Source organism: Staurois parvus, unplaced genomic scaffold (genome assembly GCF_062004578.1).
Source record: "Staurois parvus isolate SC_StPar_1 unplaced genomic scaffold, SC_StPar_1.0 ptg000017l, whole genome shotgun sequence".
In the NCBI taxonomy this organism is placed as follows: Eukaryota; Metazoa; Chordata; class Amphibia; order Anura; family Ranidae; genus Staurois; species Staurois parvus.
In genome coordinates, this window is record NW_028317813.1 from 11,093,196 (window position 1) to 11,114,192 (window position 20,997).

The 20,997-nt window shown below is 43.5% G+C and overlaps 1 protein-coding gene across 4 annotated transcripts in view; it reads left to right on the top strand.

Moving 5' to 3' along the window:
* SPATS2 (spermatogenesis associated serine rich 2) overlaps positions 1–13,536 on the top strand; it is a 142,054-nt gene extending 128,518 nt beyond the window's left edge. For all 4 annotated transcript variants that reach the window (XM_089679637.1, XM_089679646.1, XM_089679655.1 and 1 more), the window contains 2 exons: positions 5,177–5,367; positions 5,491–13,536. In XM_089679637.1, coding sequence (XP_089535763.1) covers positions 5,177–5,367; positions 5,491–5,805 — 506 coding nt within the window. In that variant the 3' untranslated portion in view covers positions 5,806–13,536. The remainder of the gene's footprint in view (positions 1–5,176; positions 5,368–5,490) is intronic.
* Positions 13,537–20,997: the final 7,461 nt, after the last annotated feature.

Consider the following 20,997-nt stretch of genomic DNA (forward strand, 5'->3'; position numbering starts at 1 on the left):
TTTTCAGGGTGCGCCTAAAGGTGAGGAGGGTAGGCGACAGTCTGATGGATTGGGGTAGTGAGTTCCAGAGGATGGGGGAAGTCCTGGAGAAGTCCTGCAGTCGGGCGTGGGAGGTGGAGACCAGGGAGCTAGAAAGTAGGAGGTCTTGTGAGGAGCAAAGATTACGGGTTGGGTGGTATTTGGGTATCAGGTCGGTGACGTAGTTTGGGGCAGCGTTATGAATGGCTTTGTATGTCAGTGTTAGTAGTTTGAATTTGATGCATTGGGCAATCGGGAGCCAGTGGAGGGAATGACAGAGGGGGGTGGAAGAGGAGCGGTTGGTAAGGTGGATGAGTGTGGCCGCTGAGTTCAGGATAGACTGAAGCGGGGATAGTCTGTGATGAGGTAGGCCGGTGAGGAGGGGGTTGCAGTAGTCCAGACGTGAGATAATGAGAGAGTGAACGAGTTGTTTAGTAGTGTCTGGGGTTAGGAACGTACGTATTTTGGAGATGTTACGGAGGTGGAGCCTGCATGAGCTTGCTATCGATTGGACATGGGGTTGGAAGGACAGGTTTGAATCTAGAGTGACACCTAGGACTTTGGCTTGCGGGTTGGGACTGATGGTGGCGTTGTTGGTCCTGATGGAGGGGGGGGGGGTGCGCAGGCTGGGGGGAAAATTAGGAGCTCGGTTTTTGAAAGGTTCAGTTTGAGGAAATGGAGCGACATCCAGTCTGATATGTCGTTCAGCAGGTGGGGATATGGGCAGAGACTGAAGGGGTGAGTTGAGGGGTGGAGAGGTAAATTTGCGTGTCATTGGCATGGAGGTGATAGTTGAAGCCGTGGGAGTGTATCAGTTTGCCAAGGGAGGAGGTGTAGATGGAGAAGAGAAGGGACACGAGGACAGAGCCTTGGGAGACCCCAACAGAGAGGGGGAGGTGGTAGTGTTATAGGTAACGCTGAAGGAGCTTTGGGAGAGATAGGAGGAGAGCGCGGAGTCTCTGATGCCGATGGAGTGTAGTTTATCGAGGAGGAGGGGGTGGTCAACTGTGTCGAAGGCCGCGGAGAGGTCGAGGAGTAAGAGGACTGAGTAGTGGCCATTAGCTTTGGCAGTTAGCAGGTCATTAGTGATTTTGAGTAGGGCGGTTTCGGTGGAGTGTAGGGGACGGAAGCCAGCCTGTAGTGGATCGAGGAGGTTGTTGTCAGTGGGGAGGGAGCTTAGGCGATTGTAGATTAAGCGCTCAAGGAGCTTGGAAGTGAATGGCAGCAGGGAGATGGGTCTAAGGTTGTTGAGGTCAGTGGGGTCCAAGGAGGGTTTTTTGAGTATGGGGGTGATGTGCGCGTGCTTTAGGGGGGAGGGGAATGCGTCAGTAGAGAGGGAGAGATTGAAGATGTGGGTGAGGGAGCGTAGGATGGAGGGGGAGGGTGCCCGGAGGAGTTGTGTGGGGACAGGGTCAAGGGGGCAAGTGGTGAGGCGGGCTTCTGAGAAGACCTTGGTGACTTCATCAGTGGTAGCAAGGCTGAAGGAGCGGAGTGTTGGGGGGTTATGGTGTGCGGGATGTTAAGGGTGGTGGGGGGCAGGGAGGTTGCGAGGTCAGAGGAGGGGAGAGTTGGAGGGGTTGTAGTGGGAGGGAGGCTAGGTGGGGAGGTAGGTGGAGCATTGGCAATGTTCTTAGGGATTGCGTCGATCTTATTTTGCAAGTGAATGGCAATCTCGTGGGCGGTGAGTGAGGTACTGGGTGGGGGGGGGGGGGAGTAGGGAGTTGAAAGTGGAGAAGAGCCGACGAGTATTGGAGGAGAGGGTGTTGATGAGGGTTACGAAGTAGGTTTGTTTGGCGGCGTGGAGGGAGGAGGTGTAGGTGAGGACGGCGGATTTGTAGAGGGAGAATGCTTGAGGGGATTTGGTTTTGCGCCAGAATCGTTCCAGCGCAGGACTGCATCGTTTAAGATGTTTAGTGTGGTCGTTCTGCCAGGGTTGAAGCGGTCGGGGTCTAATGCTACGTGTGGTTAGGGGTGCTAAGGAGTCTAGGGCAGCTGATAGCTTGTTGTTATACGCAGCATGGCCAGGTCAGGGCATGACAGTGGAAGGATACTGTTGTACAGACAGTCAGCTGCAGAGTGGAGAGGGGCCGGATTCAGGTTGTGCAGATTACGTCTGGTGAAGGTTTGACGTTTGGGGGGGAGGTGTTGGAGGACGGGGAGATGGAGAAGGTAATGAGGTTGTGGTCAGAGAGAGGGAAAGGGGTGTTAGCTAGGTTGTGGGGGGTGCAGAAATGGGAGAAAACGAGGTCCAGGGTGTTCCCATCGGTGTGGGTGGAGGACTGCGTGCACTGTGTGAGTGCAAACGAAGAGGTTAAGTGGAGGAGTTGATGTACCCGGGTTGTTGACATTGAGAGGGATATTGAAGTCACCAAGGATGATGGTGGGGAACTCAGAGGAGAGGAAGAAGGGCAGCCAGGCTGAAAAGTCGTCAAAGAAGCGGGATACGGGTCCAGGGGGCCGATAGATTACTGCAATCCTCAGAGGGGTGGGGGAGAAGAGTCGGATGCAGTGGGCCTCGAAGGAGGAGAAGGATAGAGAGGGGGGGTTTGGGAGGACCTGGAAGTTGCTCAGTGGTGAAAAGAGCATGCCACCACCTCTACGACCGCTCAGTCTGGGTGAATGGGACCAGACGAGACCTCCATAGGAGAGAGCCGCAGGGGAGGTGGAGTCAGTGGCTTGGATCCAGGTTTCCGTGACCGCTAGGAGGTTGAGGGAGTGGGAGATAAAGAGGCCATGGATGGCAGTGAGCTTGTTGCACACCGATCGGGCGTTCAGGAGTGCAACCGAGAGTGGAGGGGTGGGTGTGGGGAGGAGGGGGACAGGTATAAGGTTGAGGGGGTTGTGGGGGTTTGTGTGAGTAGGAGGGTGCCTAGTGGGTGAGTGAGGTGGTGAGGGACCAGGGTTTGGGGAGATGTCCCCAGCATTGAGAAGGAGGGTGGGAAAGGTGGCATGGGAGCAGGATGTGGAAGAGCGTGTGGGTCTGTTAGGGGTGGCGTGTGAGTCGGTGGGAGAGTAGAGTATCAGGAGGAGGTGGTGAGAACCGTAGTGGGGAGGGGAAGTAGTGAGGGTCCGATGTAAAGTTGTTGTAGGGGGGTAGAGGGAGGAGATTTTGTGAATGGAGGAGAGGAGGAGGAGGAGTACAGGTGGCATATTAGGAGGGTGAGCGGAGTGCTGGTCAAATGAGGGAGGTGAAAAGTTTCACATCAGGGTGTATAGAGCCAGTGGAGAGGGCCAGGGGCCCTCAGGGTAGGATCACCTCAGAGCGTGTCAGAGGGCAGGGGCCGAGGGACGGAGCGGCGGCGTCACAATTCGGCCCGCGATATACGCGAGGTCGTGGCTTCAGTGGCTGCAGTAGGCCGCGATTCCGGAGGGGGCCCAGATTGGTTCATACCCCTCCCTAATGGGTTCATTAGGGGCCGGAGGTGTTTCGGGGCCCCTGTAGTGTCCGCTGCTGCCTGGATGGCAGCTGATTAGGCAGTGGGGCGACGGAGCTCCTGGATGGTGTGTTGCTCAATCGCCTTCTTGACATATAGCGCTTGTTGCTCTGGGAGCGATGGTCTGTGTGGTAACAGCAACATTTGAGGCTTTTAGAGGATGAATTCCAAGGAGTAATGCTCTGCAGAGCTGAATATCCACTTCAAAACAACTTATAGACATCCACACTGAGGTTCAAACCGCCACTCAGAAGAAAAAACATAAGAGCTCATGGTGCAGTATGTAATAAAATATCTGCTTTAATAAAAAGAATGCACTTACATGAAATGGTTCCCAGACCGACACCCGTTTGAATCGTATGAACAAATAAAAGCAGACCCAGCCAGCCTACAAGCGGACCGGGAGCGTGCTGACGTCACATCCAAAGGCTCTATTAGATTGTACACCCCTTGAGGGTTAGGGACTGATGTGAATGTATGTATATATATATATATATATATATATATATATATATATATATCTGTGTAAATTGACAGCGCTATATAAGTATCTGAAATAAATAAATATTCAGCTCCTTGGAATTCATCCTCTAAAAGCCTCAAGTGTTGCTGTTACCACACAGACCATCGCTCCCAGAGCAACAAGCGCTATATGCTGGTTTATCACAAAATCAGCATATTGCTCTGGTGAGTTTTATTTAACCCTTTTTGGTGGTGGATTAACTTGGTGATATATATATATATATATATATATATATATATATATATATATATATATATATACTTTGGACACTATTGATTATTTTGAATTTCATCAACACTTTGGACTTTTTTGTTTATTGGACTTCACTTATAAATGTATTTGTTTGATTGATATTTATGTACATCTAAAGCGCAGCCTGTTTTTCGATAGTTTGCATATCCTATGTATACTATAGGTTAGGTTTGCAGCTCATTCTGTGTTCTATTATTTGTCCGTGGCGTTATTTCTATTTACCATATTAAACCTCATTTGCCACATAGTTGCCCAATTAAACGGTGAATTAAGGTCAGCTTGTAAATTGGAAACATCCTGTAAGGACGTTATTCCACTGCACAGCTTGGTGTCATCTGCAAACACTGAAATGGGATTTATAATCCCAGACCCTATATTGCTTATAAATATATTAAAAAGTAAGGGTCCCAACACTGAACCTTGGTGAACACCACTGAAGACCCTAGACCATTCAGAGTATGAATCATTAACCACTACTCTCTGAATACGATCTTTTAGCCAGTTTTCTATCCATTTACATACAGATTTTTCCAATAATCCTTATGGAGTAATTATTAACCTCTTCACGCCGGCCGTATGCATATGTGCAGCCTTTCGCCGGGTGGGCATGAACGAGGTCACATATATGCATACTAAAATGTAAACAATGCAGTGCGGGTAATGGAAAGCTTCTGATACTTGCGTTTTGGGATTCAATCGTGACCGCTGTGACACCCGATAATGATGGTGTCTTAAAGGGCTGGGAGGCGCTGGCAGAAAGGGGTTAATTGACTTTTCAGTATGATGGTATACTTAACTTCTTGTTAATAGATACTGACCTTTTTTTTTTTCCGCACAAGAATAAATTGTTTATGGCAGCTTGTGGAATACTAGCTAGCTCGCCTTTTTTTTGTTTGACCTGCTACAGCAAACATCAGCAATACTGAGTTCTGTTTCTCTGGTTTTCCAGTTTCCCATCCAAAGAACAGTTATTCTGCTCGCTCCCGCTGTTGTTCCGTAGCAAGTCCCAGTGACACCCCTACTCCGTCCACTACTGAAATCTCTAATTCAAGCCTTACTTCATCCAATCGAAAGGCTACAGTCTCAGGAGACTTACCTGTGACAACAAGTCATTATGGCCCCAGACAGCCTCCAAGACAGGTAATTGCTTTATTTTCCTTTAGAAAAATTTTGATTAAAAATACCCATAAATTATATTGTATCTGTTTTATCATTGTGCTTTTGAAATGCTTACTTACATTCCCTTTTATTGTGTTCTTTAAGGGACCTCCAGCCAATAAAAGACCAGGGCAAGGTTATCGACCTCAGGGCCAACGACAAAACTACCATGCTAATAACCTGAGATACGATAACACCAACCGAAACCGAAACAACAATTGGTATAATTCCAACCCACGAAACCAGAGCTACCATCCTCAGGCACAGCGTCCACCTGGTGACCGGACATCCACCTATTCTTCTGGCACCAATGGACCTGCTGCCACCACCTCAGAGCCCGTCCAAACAGGGGTTTTAGACCCTGAAAACAAGGCCCTACCACAACGTAAACCGAGAGCGAACCCACCATCTGCTTCCTGAGTTGGAAAGAACTTCATGCCTTTAGTCCGCACTTTCAATGTTCAACTCCATAACTTGACTTTAGAAAACTGTTAGGTTTATTAACAAAGAGAAACGTTTACAGCCAGCTGTTCCGTGCCACTTTTTCCTCTTTATCCTGTCTTCTTTTTTTTTTTTCCTGTTTAGCCTGCCTTTTTCAGCCTCTTTCTTTTCGATTTGTTATTGGACTGTTGCATTAGACTTCAAGCCATTGCTTCTAATTCTACATTGGGCTCTTCCAGGAGCTCGCTCATTGTGTTTGTATCCCTGTGTTTCTCACTCTATCGGTTGTTATTCATCTGTGAGAATGAACTGTTGCTGGCTGAAACAGAACATGTTGTCATAGTGACATGCCAACTCTTGCCACTGCTGTAATGACAACTTTGCAAAATTCAAGCTCATAGGCTCCCAGCAACTGCAGCTTCTGGAGTTGTTCAGTTCATGCTTGGTTATACAGAGAAGATTAGCCAGTGTCATGAAAGCAGCGGTTCTGTGGCCAATTTTGGAGCTATTTGACATTGTTTGGTTTCTACTTGTATTTCTTGTTAATCACTTTATCTTTTAAGTTACTCCCCAGCAAAACCCATTCCTCTGTCTGTATTTAAAGTGCCTTGTTTTTGTAATGGGGTCAGCAGATTCTTCTCATTCCCACCCTTTCATACATTCCCTGAATACTGTTTTGGGTTTTTTTTTTTTTTTCTTTCTTTGGAACTAGTAAGTCAGTCATTTTTTAATGATCCTGAAGCCATTCCATTATATTCTGAATGACTAAAAACAGATTGATAGCAGAGCTCTGGGACATGGTCAGAGATGCCACTGTTTTCCTTTAATATAGGGCCAGTGCAACTGTTTTTTTCTTTTTCTTCAGTACCTAGAACCAACTTTTAGACTTTACTGCTCAGGATCAGTAACATTGTAAAATCTATTTGGAACCAATCTAGTCTTATTTCTTTCTCCCTCCTTTCTTCCTTGGTCCTTTCACACTTTTTTTTTTTTTTTAAATAAAATTGCACTGTCCTATTGATGTGGCTGAGTAATAGACAGCAGGCTGCATGCTGTTTGTTCCCCTATGATTCTGTGAATTCATCATGGCAGTGCCCTCTTCCTTATCGTTTCTCTTGTCCAAAGATGCACCTTTCACCAATATTCATGTGTCTTGTTTTTCTTTTGTTCATTGCAAAGTTAGGATTGGTTTAGTTTTAGTAATATGATAAATCACCTCTATTCTAAGGGCTAGTGTTGATACTTTTATAGTACAACACATAACTACTATGTGATATTAAATGCATTACATGTATCCAGTGCAGATGTTATGCAACAAAACTAAGGGAGAGGCCTGTATCAGACATTGTGAAGTGGTTCTGATCATGGAGTTCAGAACCTGTACATCTTTTGGCGGTTTCCCTTCTCTGGCTATTAGCCATTGCTGCAGTTGTATACACCATTCCTTAGACAATAAAGGGAAAAATATTTTTTTCCATGAAGACAACCCTGTGGCTCCAACATGTACTTCACAGTAGCTCCATGCATTGACATAGCCTGACATTTTCTAGCTCAAGGGATATCGACATAGTTCAGTTATAAAAAAAGGAGCATTTTAATTAGCTAAGATGATAGAGCAATGAGCTGTGCAGAAATGAACAATGTTGAGGTGTTGCATGGATTAGTCAGTTAACGTGCAACCTTGGAGTCAATCAAATGGTATAAAAATGGGCCACATGTGTTTATTCCAGACTGTCATTAGCGGTGGCACTCTGCCCCGTTATTTGCGTCATCTTTGGCATGCAGTGATCTTGATGTGACCACACTTTGGTCCTTTGCATGTGACATGTCAGTGATTTCCTCCATTGGTAGGCTGAGGGTTTCAGAGATTCAAAAGTGGTACGATAAAATTGTGTGTTGATTGGAGAACAAAGTATAAATATCTCAAACACAGCTTGCCACTCCGATTTTTTTTTTTTAATTTTATTTTGTTTGACATTCACAGTGCTATTAAATATCCCGTTACCCAGAGCCTTCATCAAGACATGCATATTCTTTCCTGGCCATGTGTGTCTGTTATACTGTGCATGCACTACACAAGTACTGCAGTCCATCTACTTGTAAGATAAAATATGCCTTAGTGAAGCCTCTATAAGGACACAAGTGACTGCATTACTAGGTTTGTAAACTGTTGCTCCAAATATACTATTTTGTTCTCATTATTTTAGTATGTTTCTTTGTCTTATGTCCTTCTTGTAGATTTATTCTTCACCAAAGAGAATCAGGTGGTCTGTTGCTTCTTTATCATGAAGGTTGTGGTTTAGCCACAAGACCATACAGTAGGTGACGTTACTGTTGTGGTTCACAAAGGAATTATATGGAATACATACCATAACAAGTATTCTAAAATCAGGAGGTGTAATTACAAAGATATCTTCCCCTGTAATTACTGTAGTTAACACAGCACTGGTCATTTCAGTCCACAGCTCTGTTTTCTTGTATGTAGGGACACAAAGCCCTTACTTTTAGAATAGGCCACTAGAAGCAGAATACAATTGGTGGGAAAAAACAGAACCTGAAAGGAAGTGTGGACTAGGAACTGAACAGGACAGGAGGTGCCAAGATTTGCCTGCCAAATGAACTAGTAATCGAGATCATATAAAAAGGCTTTGCAGGGAAGCGTAAAAATTATGTTTAAAACTATGTCCCATGAACAACATGTAGAGATAGTTTTAAACACTCACAATATTCTTTCTTAGTTGTTTGTTACATACTGTCTGAAATAACTATTGTAGTCCAGGGTAATCTTAAAGCGGTTATTAAGGCTCATGGTTAAAAGGTTTTTTTCCTTAAAATAACAAACATGGTCTACTTTCCTGCTCTGTGCAGTGGTACCTCCTCTTCTTGGGGTCCCCCGCTGGTGTTCTTACTCCTCTTTTCTACCCCCTGCTCTCTTTGATTGACAACAGCAGGAACCATTGCCACTCCATGAATGCACAGAGAGAGCTGCTACAATTGGGCACAGTGCTGAATTAAAGGGGGGGCACATGAAGGTAAAAAAATGTTATGACTTTAAAACTACTTTAAAGTAGTGTGTTAAGATTGTGGATTATAGCCAGATTAGTGCTGACCGATCTAGCCAGCATGATGTTTATTGGCATTTTAAATGCTTATAAAGATGCAGAATTCTAATGTTATAGAAAAGGGTGTGAAAAGACATGGGTTGATTTTTACCCAGTATAGTCAGTGGAATATGGAACAACTGCTCATGTCTATTAATGCCCTTACATACTCTGATTTTTGTTTAGTGCTACAGTCTGGCAAGGATTGAGGCATTATTACTTTAATAGGAAGCAATTACAAATGATTTGAGTATGAGAGGCTCCAATCACCACACATGATTCCAGCATATTGAAAAAAATCTCTGTATAGGTGGTTGCTAGTCATTCTCTTTTCTCTCTAGATATAAATATGCACGTTGAGGGAAGAACTTGCATGGTCAGATCAGTCCAACCTTTCTCTAATGTTTGACAAATGTTAAAGCCATTATAAGATGTATAGTTCATATTAGTAATTTTTGAACTGTCCATTTTATAGTAAGTTTTTATTGTTGCAAGAATAGCAGTAATATGACCTAGAACTGTAAACCATAAATCAGATTATAGAGTGATATATAAGCAAAAGGAACTATTTAAACTGAACTTGCAATTCTACCGAGAAATCACAGGCAGTGGTGTTTAATGATACACAGTAATCAGTGTGATATTAGTCTTCACTAGTTATGAACATGACATCTTTTTCATTTGCTACACTATATCCCTTTTTCTTCTACCCTTTACAATGATTCCATTATGCTGACAAACAAGTATGTTAAAAAATGTTTAAACAAAAAATAATTGCATGTTACTTCATTTGTTGGACACATCATGAGGTACTCCTCCAAAAGTGGACATACACAGGCCTGAGGGCTGCACATATAATATCTAACATATTCTTCCATCTATGCACAAGCAAAGCACATGGGTAAATATCCTGCTCAGCTATAGTATTGCCAGCTGCAAATGACCCAGACATTGGCTGCATCTCACTGAATGCATCACTGTTCAGCTAAAAAATTTCTGTCTGGCTACTTTGATGCTTCAGTTGAAGGCTGCTGGGCTTGAGGGTATAGACAGGGCAACTTGGAGCAAATTTCAGCTAGTTCTTGATGAACCGGCCACAATTCACTCTATGTATGGGCCAGCTTGACAGATGTAGAGTATTGATCTTTTTTTTTTTTTTTTTTTGTTATGGTTAAATCACATCCTTCCTCTTCCCTATATTGGACTTTGAAACCCAAAAACACACACACACGCACTTCCTTTTGTAAACTTCTAGTCCCCCACCCCCTGGAGTTGAAGAAAGGAGGACATATTTGAAGTCCAGCCTGGGTGCCATACAGTAGAGAAGTGAAGGTAGCTGCTCAGGGACAAGAAGTGTGCTAATTGCAGGTTTATCAAGGAAAAAGGCATGCGATGTGAACACTAATGCAGCCACCTCCTCTAATGACTGCAGTATAGTAAGAGCAGGTACATCCTGTATTTGTTGGGAACTTTAGGCTTGGTTCGCACCTATGTAGTTTGCTTTTGATCCATTTCTGCGCAGCATTTTGTGTTTTCACGTGTTTTATTGATGCATTTTGAAGGTTTTTTTGGCCAATTTGTTGTTGGACAGATTAAAAACCGCAAAAAGTGTAAAAAATGCACTACATGCTTTTCTGCAGTGTCTCTATTGAAGTTTATGAAACTAAAAACACACCATTTTGCATTTTAAATCACTGGCCAGTTCCAAAAACACAGCAGCTGCATAAAGCAGAAATATGTACGTGTCCCATAGGAAACCGTGTTAAATGGACAGTAGCATTTCTGAAAAAGCACCAAAAAATGCATTGGTGTGAACCAGGCCTTATAGAAGCTCTAAGTGGTACTCTGAAACATTAAAAGTATGATCAGACAAATAATGATGCCTTCTGTTTGCCATTAAATTTAATTTCTTTAGCGTTCATTGAGGTACACAGGATTCCAATTACTTGGGTTAGATCGCTGCAGGTAAAATGAATATCTAACCTCAGTTCGGTTCCAATGCCTACCTCCAGGGACCTGGCCACCTCCAAACTTGTAAACCCCCATCCCCTGTTACAAGCAGCCACTACAGAAGTACTCAAAACATAAGCCTTGTACCCTCATAGCTACATTGCCATCCACTCTGCAGTGCAACATGCCAGACCATACATGCATGGAGGGGACATTCCTGCTGCCGCAGGTGTTTCTAGTTCTCTATCCACTGCAGCGAACCCCCAGAAGGCCTGATACTGACAACCTGGAATTTTGTCCTCTGCTTGAGTCTGTACCACTCGTTATCTGGTTCTGTCTCGGGGGGGTTTCGGCATCAGACTAATGATCCCTTGATTTGCAAAGCTGCCAGCAGGTCTTTTGTTCACACGCTCTTCACATTATACCAGGTGGATGTTCAGGCCTCTTCTGATGACAGTTTGGAGCTTAAGGTCCTGCCTCATGAGTGTTTTGTTGCTGTTGTCCACTCCTCAGTTGGATTGTTTTTTGATGTTACAACAGTCATCCCTGTGTGCCTTTAATGAACACTAATCAAAATGGGTCATTTGCGCTTGCAGTAAAATATCTTTCTTGTAGTTATGGAGAAACACAGGTCCCACCCCTCTGTCTGTGATCATGGTACTGATTTGCACCAGCCTGAGGCATGCTTGGGGTAGAAGGAGCTATACTGGCCAGGTCATAATTTTCATGTTTGCCGGTGCCTAGATCCTAAGCAGCAGTCTTACACAACAGGTGAATTCCTGTGTCCCTCAATGAACTACAAGAAATGGATTTTATGGTAAGTACAAAAATCCCATTTTACATTACAATACAGCATATACTGCTCTTTAAAAGTTGTTTTGATCACCATTATCACTAGGAAGTTGTTCTATGCATTTTCATGCTGAGCAAGCCCAGTCTGTCACAGGAGTAGACTGGGTTTTTTGCAGTAACTAAAGCTGATGTGATTGCCCTAAACAACTGCCACGTGAAAATTACAGAGATTAAATCCAATAAACCAACACGTTGTGCAGTTCAAACGTCTGCTATTAACCCGACAGTATGCAAATATGCAGCCTCTCGGCGGCTGGGTCTTGACGCTGGGCGGCCACATATTTGCGTACCATTTGTAAACAAACGTGCTGAGAGCTCATGCCCTGTGTGCTCCCAGCACCTGTGTCGGTGTCCCACGGAAAGGTCCTGCTCTCTCCTTGCGATCAGGACCTTTCCGCTCCTGTGAGTGCCGTGACAGCAAATCACGGCAGTCACATGACCCTAAACCCTGCCCCGCCTCCTGGTGTCAGAAACCCCTTGAAGGGCTGGGAGGCGCCGGCGTGAAGGGGTTAGTGATTCTAAAGTCTCAAGGTTTTTTCACCTTCATGCACTCTGCACAAGGTAAAAAAAAAACCTTCTGTGTGCGGCAGCCTCCCTTAATACTTACCTGAGCCTCCTCTCGATCCAGTGATGTCCATGAGAGCCTTGGCTCTCTGGGGACTCCCACTCCTGATTGGCTGAGGCAGCAGCGGTAATCATTGGCTCCTGCTGCTGTCAATCACAGCCCATGAGCCAATCAGGAGTGGGCAGGGCTGAACTGCAGCTCTGCGTGTGAATGGACACGCAGAGCTGCGGCTCAGCATCGTGCCTGCTTTGGTGCCCCCAGAGCAAGCTGCTTGCTCTGGGGGCACTCAGCAGGAGAGACGAGCTAGGAACACCAGCAGGGACCTGAGCAGAGGAGGACCTGGGCTGCTCTGTGTGAAACCACTGCACAGAGCAGGTATGTATAACATGTTTGTTATTTAAAAAAAAAAAAACTTGAATTCTTAATCTTAGTTTACATATTCCTCTCTGCTTAACAAGTAGAAAAGACAGCGACATAGGCCACTTTCATTTTGTTAGCTCAAATTTGTCCTAGTGGCCTTAAAGCCTAACTCTATCCAAAACAAAAATATCTGCAGCAGGGAAGACTTTAGTTTGGTTTGGTTTGTTTATGGCCCCATTGGGTAGATTTTTCCTCACTTCCTATCTGGTGCTACATGTGCAAAAGATAAAGGATTAAGAATTTACCAGCAATGGAAAATATTCTCAGCAGTAAAAACATTGTTTGAAGTTCTAACCCTTCTCCATGTCATATTTGGAGAGATTTTCTTATCAGTAATCTCCAGCAAGGCAAAGCATGGGCCGCAACAAAATCCTATCAGAGGCTCTTCCTAACTCACCCCAAAACAGACATTTTAGCTATGGGGGGGGGGGGTGGTGCAAGGTTCTACTCTTGTGCCTTCAGTGGGGCAACATACTCCAATTTACAAAGGAAAACCACCAACATAATTGGAACACCAGAGTAACCTGCATCAAGTACAAAGCGTCTTTTGTGATTTCACATTATAGCAGTGGACTAGTATGGTTGGTTGTTAATACTTTGCCAATTCATTTTAAATAAATAAGTGCAGTTATGTTTTTCCCATATACTTGCTAATTGTAACTTTTTCAACTTGGGGAAGAGGGTAATGAAACATCCCCACAAATATCCATTCAGCAAATGTTTGATATAAACATAAAAACATTTTTGAACCAGAAATGGTTTGTGTATGAATGCACTAATTACATTTTATATTTCACAATAAATGTGCAAGTTTGTAATGTTCCAGTATTGAAAGTGATAAATTATTCTAGCTGGGAAGTATTCAGCTAAATTCAATGGTACTGGTATTAAAGTTAATCAGGTAATGGTTGTGAATGGGGGACCTATTTGCTTAACCCTTTGAGGACCATAAGATTACGGAACGCCAAAAGAATCAATTTTTTGTTTTTAAAGTTCGTACACTTCAGTTGCTGTAACTAAGCCATTTCATGAAATAATTGGCAAAAAGCTAGATCCATTTGTTGATAAGAACTAATATTTTGACTCAAACCAAAAAAAAAAAAGTATTTTAAGTTCTTAATCAGATGTTACAGGCAATTAGGGTTAATTGCACTTTTAGAGTGTAAAAACTGCTAATTGTAATGAAGTTTGAGATCCAGTGGAAGCCAGAGATCCTGTACCCGAAACCAAAGTGGGAGAAATAATTGTTGCAAAATCAGAATATTATAAATAAAATACATTTTACATTTCACCTTGTGTTTACTACATTTGAAGTGTCGGTGTATGCGTAATGCGTATGTGCTTAATTTGATCTGAACACATTCAGATCTGTTGGTGATCATCATTTATTCTGCATATTCAGCTGTTGCTTGGGTGATCAGTATACCAAGTTGAACTTGTAAAATCCTTTACAAGGCTCAGCTGTTTGTGGTTTCCTGCACTGTAATATGCTCTGCCCTAAGACAATATCTGGCCTAATCTATAATTGCATTCATTGGTTGATTTGAAAATGCAAGTTCCTCTGAGTTTGAGGCAAACCATGCTATACCTGGCCTTGCAACAATGAGATAGCAGTAAATTACAAAACCAGAAAAGGTTGTTGTATGGTTCATTCACAATAAGTACAGAAAACGATGGGGGGAATTCAATAAAGTTGTTGCACCACTTTTCTGGTGTTAAGAACTTTTGTTGATGTATTGCACCAAATTCATGAAGCATTTGCAACATTTTTGGTTCTGTTAGTGACTCATGCACCAAACTCTAAATTGTGCCACTTTTACATCGAACATGCCAAATGTAACAGTGGAGCAAATTAAATCGAACTCTCTTTTGGCATACAGAGAAAAACTGGTTGAGGCAGATTTTTCAAAAATGTCCCGTGCATTCTAAAAGTGGCACAACATCAGCCAAATTCAAGTACAAGTTCTAGACAGGTACCTGAATTTGGCAAGTTCTTTCCCACTTTCAGAGTGCATGAGAGGCACTTTCACAAAATCTGCCTGCACCAGTCTTTATGAATTCCAGGGATTTTTTTCCGAAAAATCTGAGAAGGGCCTCAGCTACACTATATTGCTAAAAGTATTGGGACACCCCTCCAAATCATTGGATTCAGGTGTTTAAAATCAAGCACCTAGGCATGCAAACGTCTACAAACATTTGTGAATAGAATGGGTTGCTCTTAGGAGCTCAGTGAATTCAAGCATGATTCTGTGATAGGTTGCCACCTGTGCAATAAGTCCATACGGGAAATTTTCTTGCTACTAAATATTCCACGGTCAACTGTTAGTGATTTTGTAACAAAGTGGAAGCAACTGGGAACAACAGCAACTCAGCCACGAAGTGGTAGGCCACGTAAAATGGGTGGGGTCAGTGCATGCTGAAGTGCGCAGAAGTCGCCAGTTGTCGGCAGAGTCAATAGCTAAAGACCTCAAAACGTCGTGCGGCCTTCAGATAAGCACAACAGTGTGTAGAGAGCTTCATGGAATGGGTTTCCATGGCTGAGCAGCTGCATCCAAGCAGCACCAAGTGCAATGCAAAGCATCGGCTGTAGTGGTGTAAAGCATGCCGCTACTGGGCTCTAGAACAGTAGGATGTGGTCTGTGGAGAGACGAATCATGCTTCTCTGTCTGGCAATCGGTTGGCAATGTCTGGGTTTGGCGGTTGTCAGAAGAACGGTTCTTGCCTGACTGCATTGTGCCAAGTGTAAATTTTGGTGGAGGGGGATTATCGGGTGTGGAAATTTTTTAAAAAGCTGCTTGTCCAGGGACTAAATTGGTGCCCCAAACTACTTGTCCAGATTTAAATCTGAGGTGATTTTAGGAATGTCTGGGGCTTTTAAAACCAAAAGGGGCTTTATGGCGACTTGTAATGAGCACCAATTGGGTGCTTGTCAAGGACTGGGAGTGTCTGGCTTATCGTTTATCCCTTTCACTGCCTGAGCCATTTTTGCGTTTTTTTGCACATGTTTAAAAAATCATTTTAGGTCTGCAGATTGCACAGAACCCCCAAACACTATATATTTTCTGAAAGACACTCTAGAGAATAAAATAGTGGTAGTTCCAATTTTTTGTCACATGATATTACCGCAACATTTCAGTACAAACTACAAGTAAGTTAATATTAGGGCACAAAAAAAGCAATAAATTATCCTATTCTTTTAGTAAAATATAAAAGAGGAGGTTGCACTGAGTAAATCGATATCCAACATGTCAAACCTTAAATTTGCGTGAGCTGGTGAAATGGCGACAAACTTCAGTACCCTGTATTTTTTATAGGCGACACTTAAAGCTCCTTTATAGGTCATCAATATAGTGTACGGAGGAGGTCCGGTGCAAGAATTATTGTGCTCATTCTGGTGTGCATGGTGATATGGAACGTGTATCGCTATCGGTGTCTTCATGTGTAGGTGCCCCAGCGTGTGCCTTTACGTTTGAACGTGTGTATATGTGGGGGGGCCTCTTTTTTTTTTTTTGGCTGCCCGAATGCTTCCACCTGACAGGTGAGCCCTGCTGCTTACCTGCAGCAGAGATGAAGGCTAAAAGAAAAATACCTACCTGGAACTACATGTCCCAGGCATCGGGTGATATGAATTCAACATACCTGATTATGGTGTGGGGTTGTTTTTCATGGGTTGGGCTTGGCCCCCTAGTTCCAGTGAAGTGAACTCTTAAGGCGTAAGCATACCAAGATCTTTTTGGATGATTTCATGCTCCCAACTTTGTGGGAACAGTTTGGGGGTGGCCCCTTCCTGTTCCAACATGTCTGTGCACAAAGCAAGGTCCATAAAGACATGGATGAGTGAGTTTGGGGTGGAGGAACTTGACTGGCCTGCACAGAGTCCTGACCTCAACCAGATAGAACATCTTTGGGATGAATTAGAGCGGAGACTGTTAGCCAGGAATTCAGTGCCTGACCTCACAAATGCGCTTCTGGAAGAATGGTCAAACATTCCCATAGATACACTCCTAAACCTTGTGGACAGCCTTCCCAGCAGAGTTGAAGCTGTTCTAGCTGCAAAGGGTGGGCCAACTCAATATTGAACCCTATGGACTAAGACTGGGATGCCATTAAAGTTCATGTGTGTGTAAAGGCAGGTGTCCCAATACTTATGGCAATGTAGTGTGTAGGTATGTGTCCCCGTGCACACACATGCAGCCACAGCAAAATGCTGCAGTGTAAACGCAGGCATCACAATACTTTGGCAATATAGTGCATGTAAACATCCCTACAAACTTTTTTTTTTTTTTAATTTTGACATATTTTACATTCTCATGGACCTTATAGAAAAATGTACCCAGGGTCCAGAACAGCTGGTGGAGGTGGCGTATCCACCACACAGGCAAAGAAAGGAGGAAAAGCATTCTTAGGAATTGGGTGGAGGTGATTCATTATTCCAAGGCTAAAAATGGAACAAATACAAGCTGAAATAATCAATGAATAAATTGGTGTCTGGTAAGAAAACTGAAAATTAGTTAGACCTGAAAGAGCTACTGTATCAGGGTGCCTTTTTTTATTTTTGAGGGCTGACCCATTCTTATTTTACCATTAGTAGCCAAGAAAATGACATAAGGAACAAATAAACAAAATCAGTATATTTCCACATGATAATTACCAGTACAGACTGCTGAGTTACAGACTTCCAATCGGTCGACACCGTATGAAAATATAGATTAAACATAAATATTTTATGTGGCTTCAAATGATGCCTATACGATCTTAGAAAACTATTTAAAATATTAAAAAACAATCTTGAAAACTCACCTTATGAGTTTGAACCCTTTTCATACATGGCACCATATGAGCTACATCCCATTCCCTGGGTATTTGATATATTCGATCTCAGTCCTCTAACAGTTACTCACAGCACATCTCAGGTCTTTCTCAAGTGTTTCTCCCCCCAGGTGTTGTACTAAGAAGGAATGCAACTTTGTTTCACTGCTAAAGAATTTTGCCATCAGGACTGTACATAGTGGTAAAGTATCTACCACCCATAAGGTCCAACCACTTCTAGAGTATGGCACTCCATCTCTGACAGGTCTCCACCATTTCTTTCTCACTAGTGTCTGTCTGCATCCCCACCACAGGCTATGTTATTTTATCAGTCTCCATCTATACACACTCTTGTCTAGTGTCCTTACTTTTAGCTTCTGTTGTAGTTCACCCCAGGTTTCCCACCATTGAGTTGTTCTATGGCAGCTGTCCCTAAACTGTCTACCCTACACCCTGATCACGTTTGTTTACACCAATGTCCACATTTTTCTCTTTGCAATACTGTCTGCTGCATCAAATACTACATGCTCTGACTTTGTATGCGTTGTAGGGTACCATAACAAAGAGCCTTTTGGCTGCCAGATTGTTGCTGCTTATGTGTCTGGATTCTCTAGCATTCTGTTCCAGTCTCCGCTGCACTACATTTTATATGGTATATTGGGTTCCATTCACAAAAGCAGATCACATGCAGTATTTAGGTATTTTCCCAAATACTGCATACGATCCTGAAACTGTCAGTTCACTATTGCTTCCTGCGCTATTTTCTGCATAAAGCGAAAACACTTGGTAAATACCACATAAAACAGGAGTTAAAGTCAGTTCACATAAGGAAATAAATAAATGTATGCGGTGAATAAGTAGTGGTCCCAGCATACAACAGGTAAGGAACCAGCAGTTGCTGGCATTCTTAACAACAAGGTTGTTAAGGAGCAAGCAGTCGCCACGTTCTTAACAACCAATGAGTCATCAGCTGTCAGCGGGCTTCCTCACTGCCAGCTGGATGTAAAGCAAAGAATTGCTAGCATTTAAAAATTGCTGAAAATAAACATCATGGGGTCCCCTCAATACTTACCAGGCCCTAAAGGTGTGATATGGATTTTAATGGGAACCCCACACCAAAAGAAATCCATACCAGACCCTTATCCAAGCCCTAGATCCTGGCCCTCCCTATGGGAATAAGTATGGGGTACATGGTACCCCTACTCATTCACTAAAAAGAGTAAAAAAGCAATAACTTTTTTACAAGTTCTTTATTATTATTTTTTTCGTTCCCTGCTGTAGATCCAGTGACGATCCATCACGATAAACACCGACCCAAAAAAGAGAGCAAAAAGGTCTGCTCGCGATGAAGGCTCCCAGTGAATGGCAGCTCCACTGCCTCTCACTGCTCAATAAAGGAAGGGGTGGGGCCACCCGGTGATGTCACCATGTGGCCTTGCCCCTTATTACATCATTGACTGGGGCATGCAGGGTGTGATGTCACAAGGCGGTGGGGTCACTCCTTTGTTTTAGTGCGGAGCTGTCATTTTGTGAGAGCCTTTGCCAGGAGACCTTTTATTCCCCCTTTTTTTTGGGTTAACAGCTGGTGTTCATTGTGATTGACTTCATCTACACGGGGGGACAATTTTCTTTTCTAATAAAGGACTTGTCAAAAACTGTTGTTGCTTTTTAACTTTTTTTTAACCACTTTTTTGGTGAATGAGTTGGGGTACCTCCATAGTCTTTCCCTTTTGGTGGGGGACCAGGATCTGGAGGCTCCCTTCTTAAAGTAGGATTCCAGATTTTGATAAGCTCCTCACCTACAGACCCCCACAACCACCGGCCAGGGTTGTGTGGAAGAGGCCCTTGCCCTCATCAACATGGGAGCAAGGTGCTTTGGGGGGAAGCTCCCCTGCCCCAGAGCACCCCCCCCCCCCCATGCTGAGAGCATGTGGCCTGGTATAGTTTGGGGGGAAAGGCACTCGCTCATGCCCCCCTCCGTCCTGATCTGCCTGGCTGCATGCTTGGATAAGGGTCTGTTATGGATTTTGGGAGGGTGGCACCCCATGCCATTATTTTTTTAATTTTGTCATGGGGTACCCCTTAAAATCCATACCAGACCCAAAGGGCTTTTGCTCCGATACAATGTGCATTGTCAGCTATGAGGCATTTTATAGAAAGGTGTGTGCATTTCCAAATCCTGTCCAATCAATTTAATAACCATAGGTGCACTCAAGGTGTAGAAACATCTCAACAAAGATCAAGAGAAACGGGAGGCACCTGAGCGAAATTGTTTGTTGCAACTTTGTTGTTGCAAAGTGTTTGAATACTTATGCCAACGTGATATTTTTTCTTTTTCATAGATTTGCAAACATTGCTAAAATTCTGTTTTAACTTTGTCATTATTGGGTACTGAGTGTAGATTAATGAGGATACTTTGAGAATGCACTGTACCTATTGCAGGTGCCTAGGGATTACTGTAAACAGAACTGTAACAAATTTGTCAGTTGACATTCCATAGGTGCTTGGGTGCTTGTTCCACTTAACGGAAACTGCCTTGCTGGAGGTATAGAATAGTACTTGACATGAATTAGGTATCATAAGACCAGGACCTTCAAATGGAATGGCCTTTTACCCCTCTGGAGGTAGCTATAGTTATCTCCGGTCTTCCTAATGGGAAGAGCCCAGGCCCAGACGGTTTCACTACTGCCTCCTATTAGAAACTATCTCATCTACTGGTGGAACCTTTGTGTACTTATTTTAATGCCATTGATTCCGAAAACACTTTTTCTAAGGAGGCATTATTGACCCACATAGTTGTGATAGCCAAACCTGGGAAATATCCAGCATATTGTCAGAATTACCGACCCATATCTTTGTTAAATTCTGATATGAAAATCCTTTCCAAACTCCTACGCACTAGGCTACAGGATCTCCTCCCTACAGTCATCCACCCTGATCAAACCAGGTTAATCATTGGAAGGGAAGTCTGAGACAATAACATAAGGGCTGTTAATATCCTTCACTGGTGTTGGTACAGCCCAGAGCAATCCCCCTCCTTATTACTGTCGACATATGACGAATAGACATTTGACAGGGTGGATTGGCTGTTTCTGGAGGAGACCCTGCTAAAACGGGCTTGGGAAATGATGGAGTGGATTTTAGCCCTGTATCATGATCCAGAGGCGAAGGTAAAGGTAAATGGCATGTTATCTGTGCCATTTGGCATTTGCAACGGGACACAACAGAGGTGCCCGTTTATCCCTCTTCCTGTTTCTGCCGGTGCTTGAACCTTTTCTTAGGTAGGTTAGACAGAATGGAAATATTAAAACTATTTATATTGGATCTAGAGAACATTCTAGAGACTACATTTTATTTTATATGTCTCAGCCACTTACTACCCTACCAAACTTAATGTCTGATCGTCGCAGATATGGACGTCTGTCAAATTTCCACATTAATTACAGGAAATCTCAAATTCTAACAATTATAATC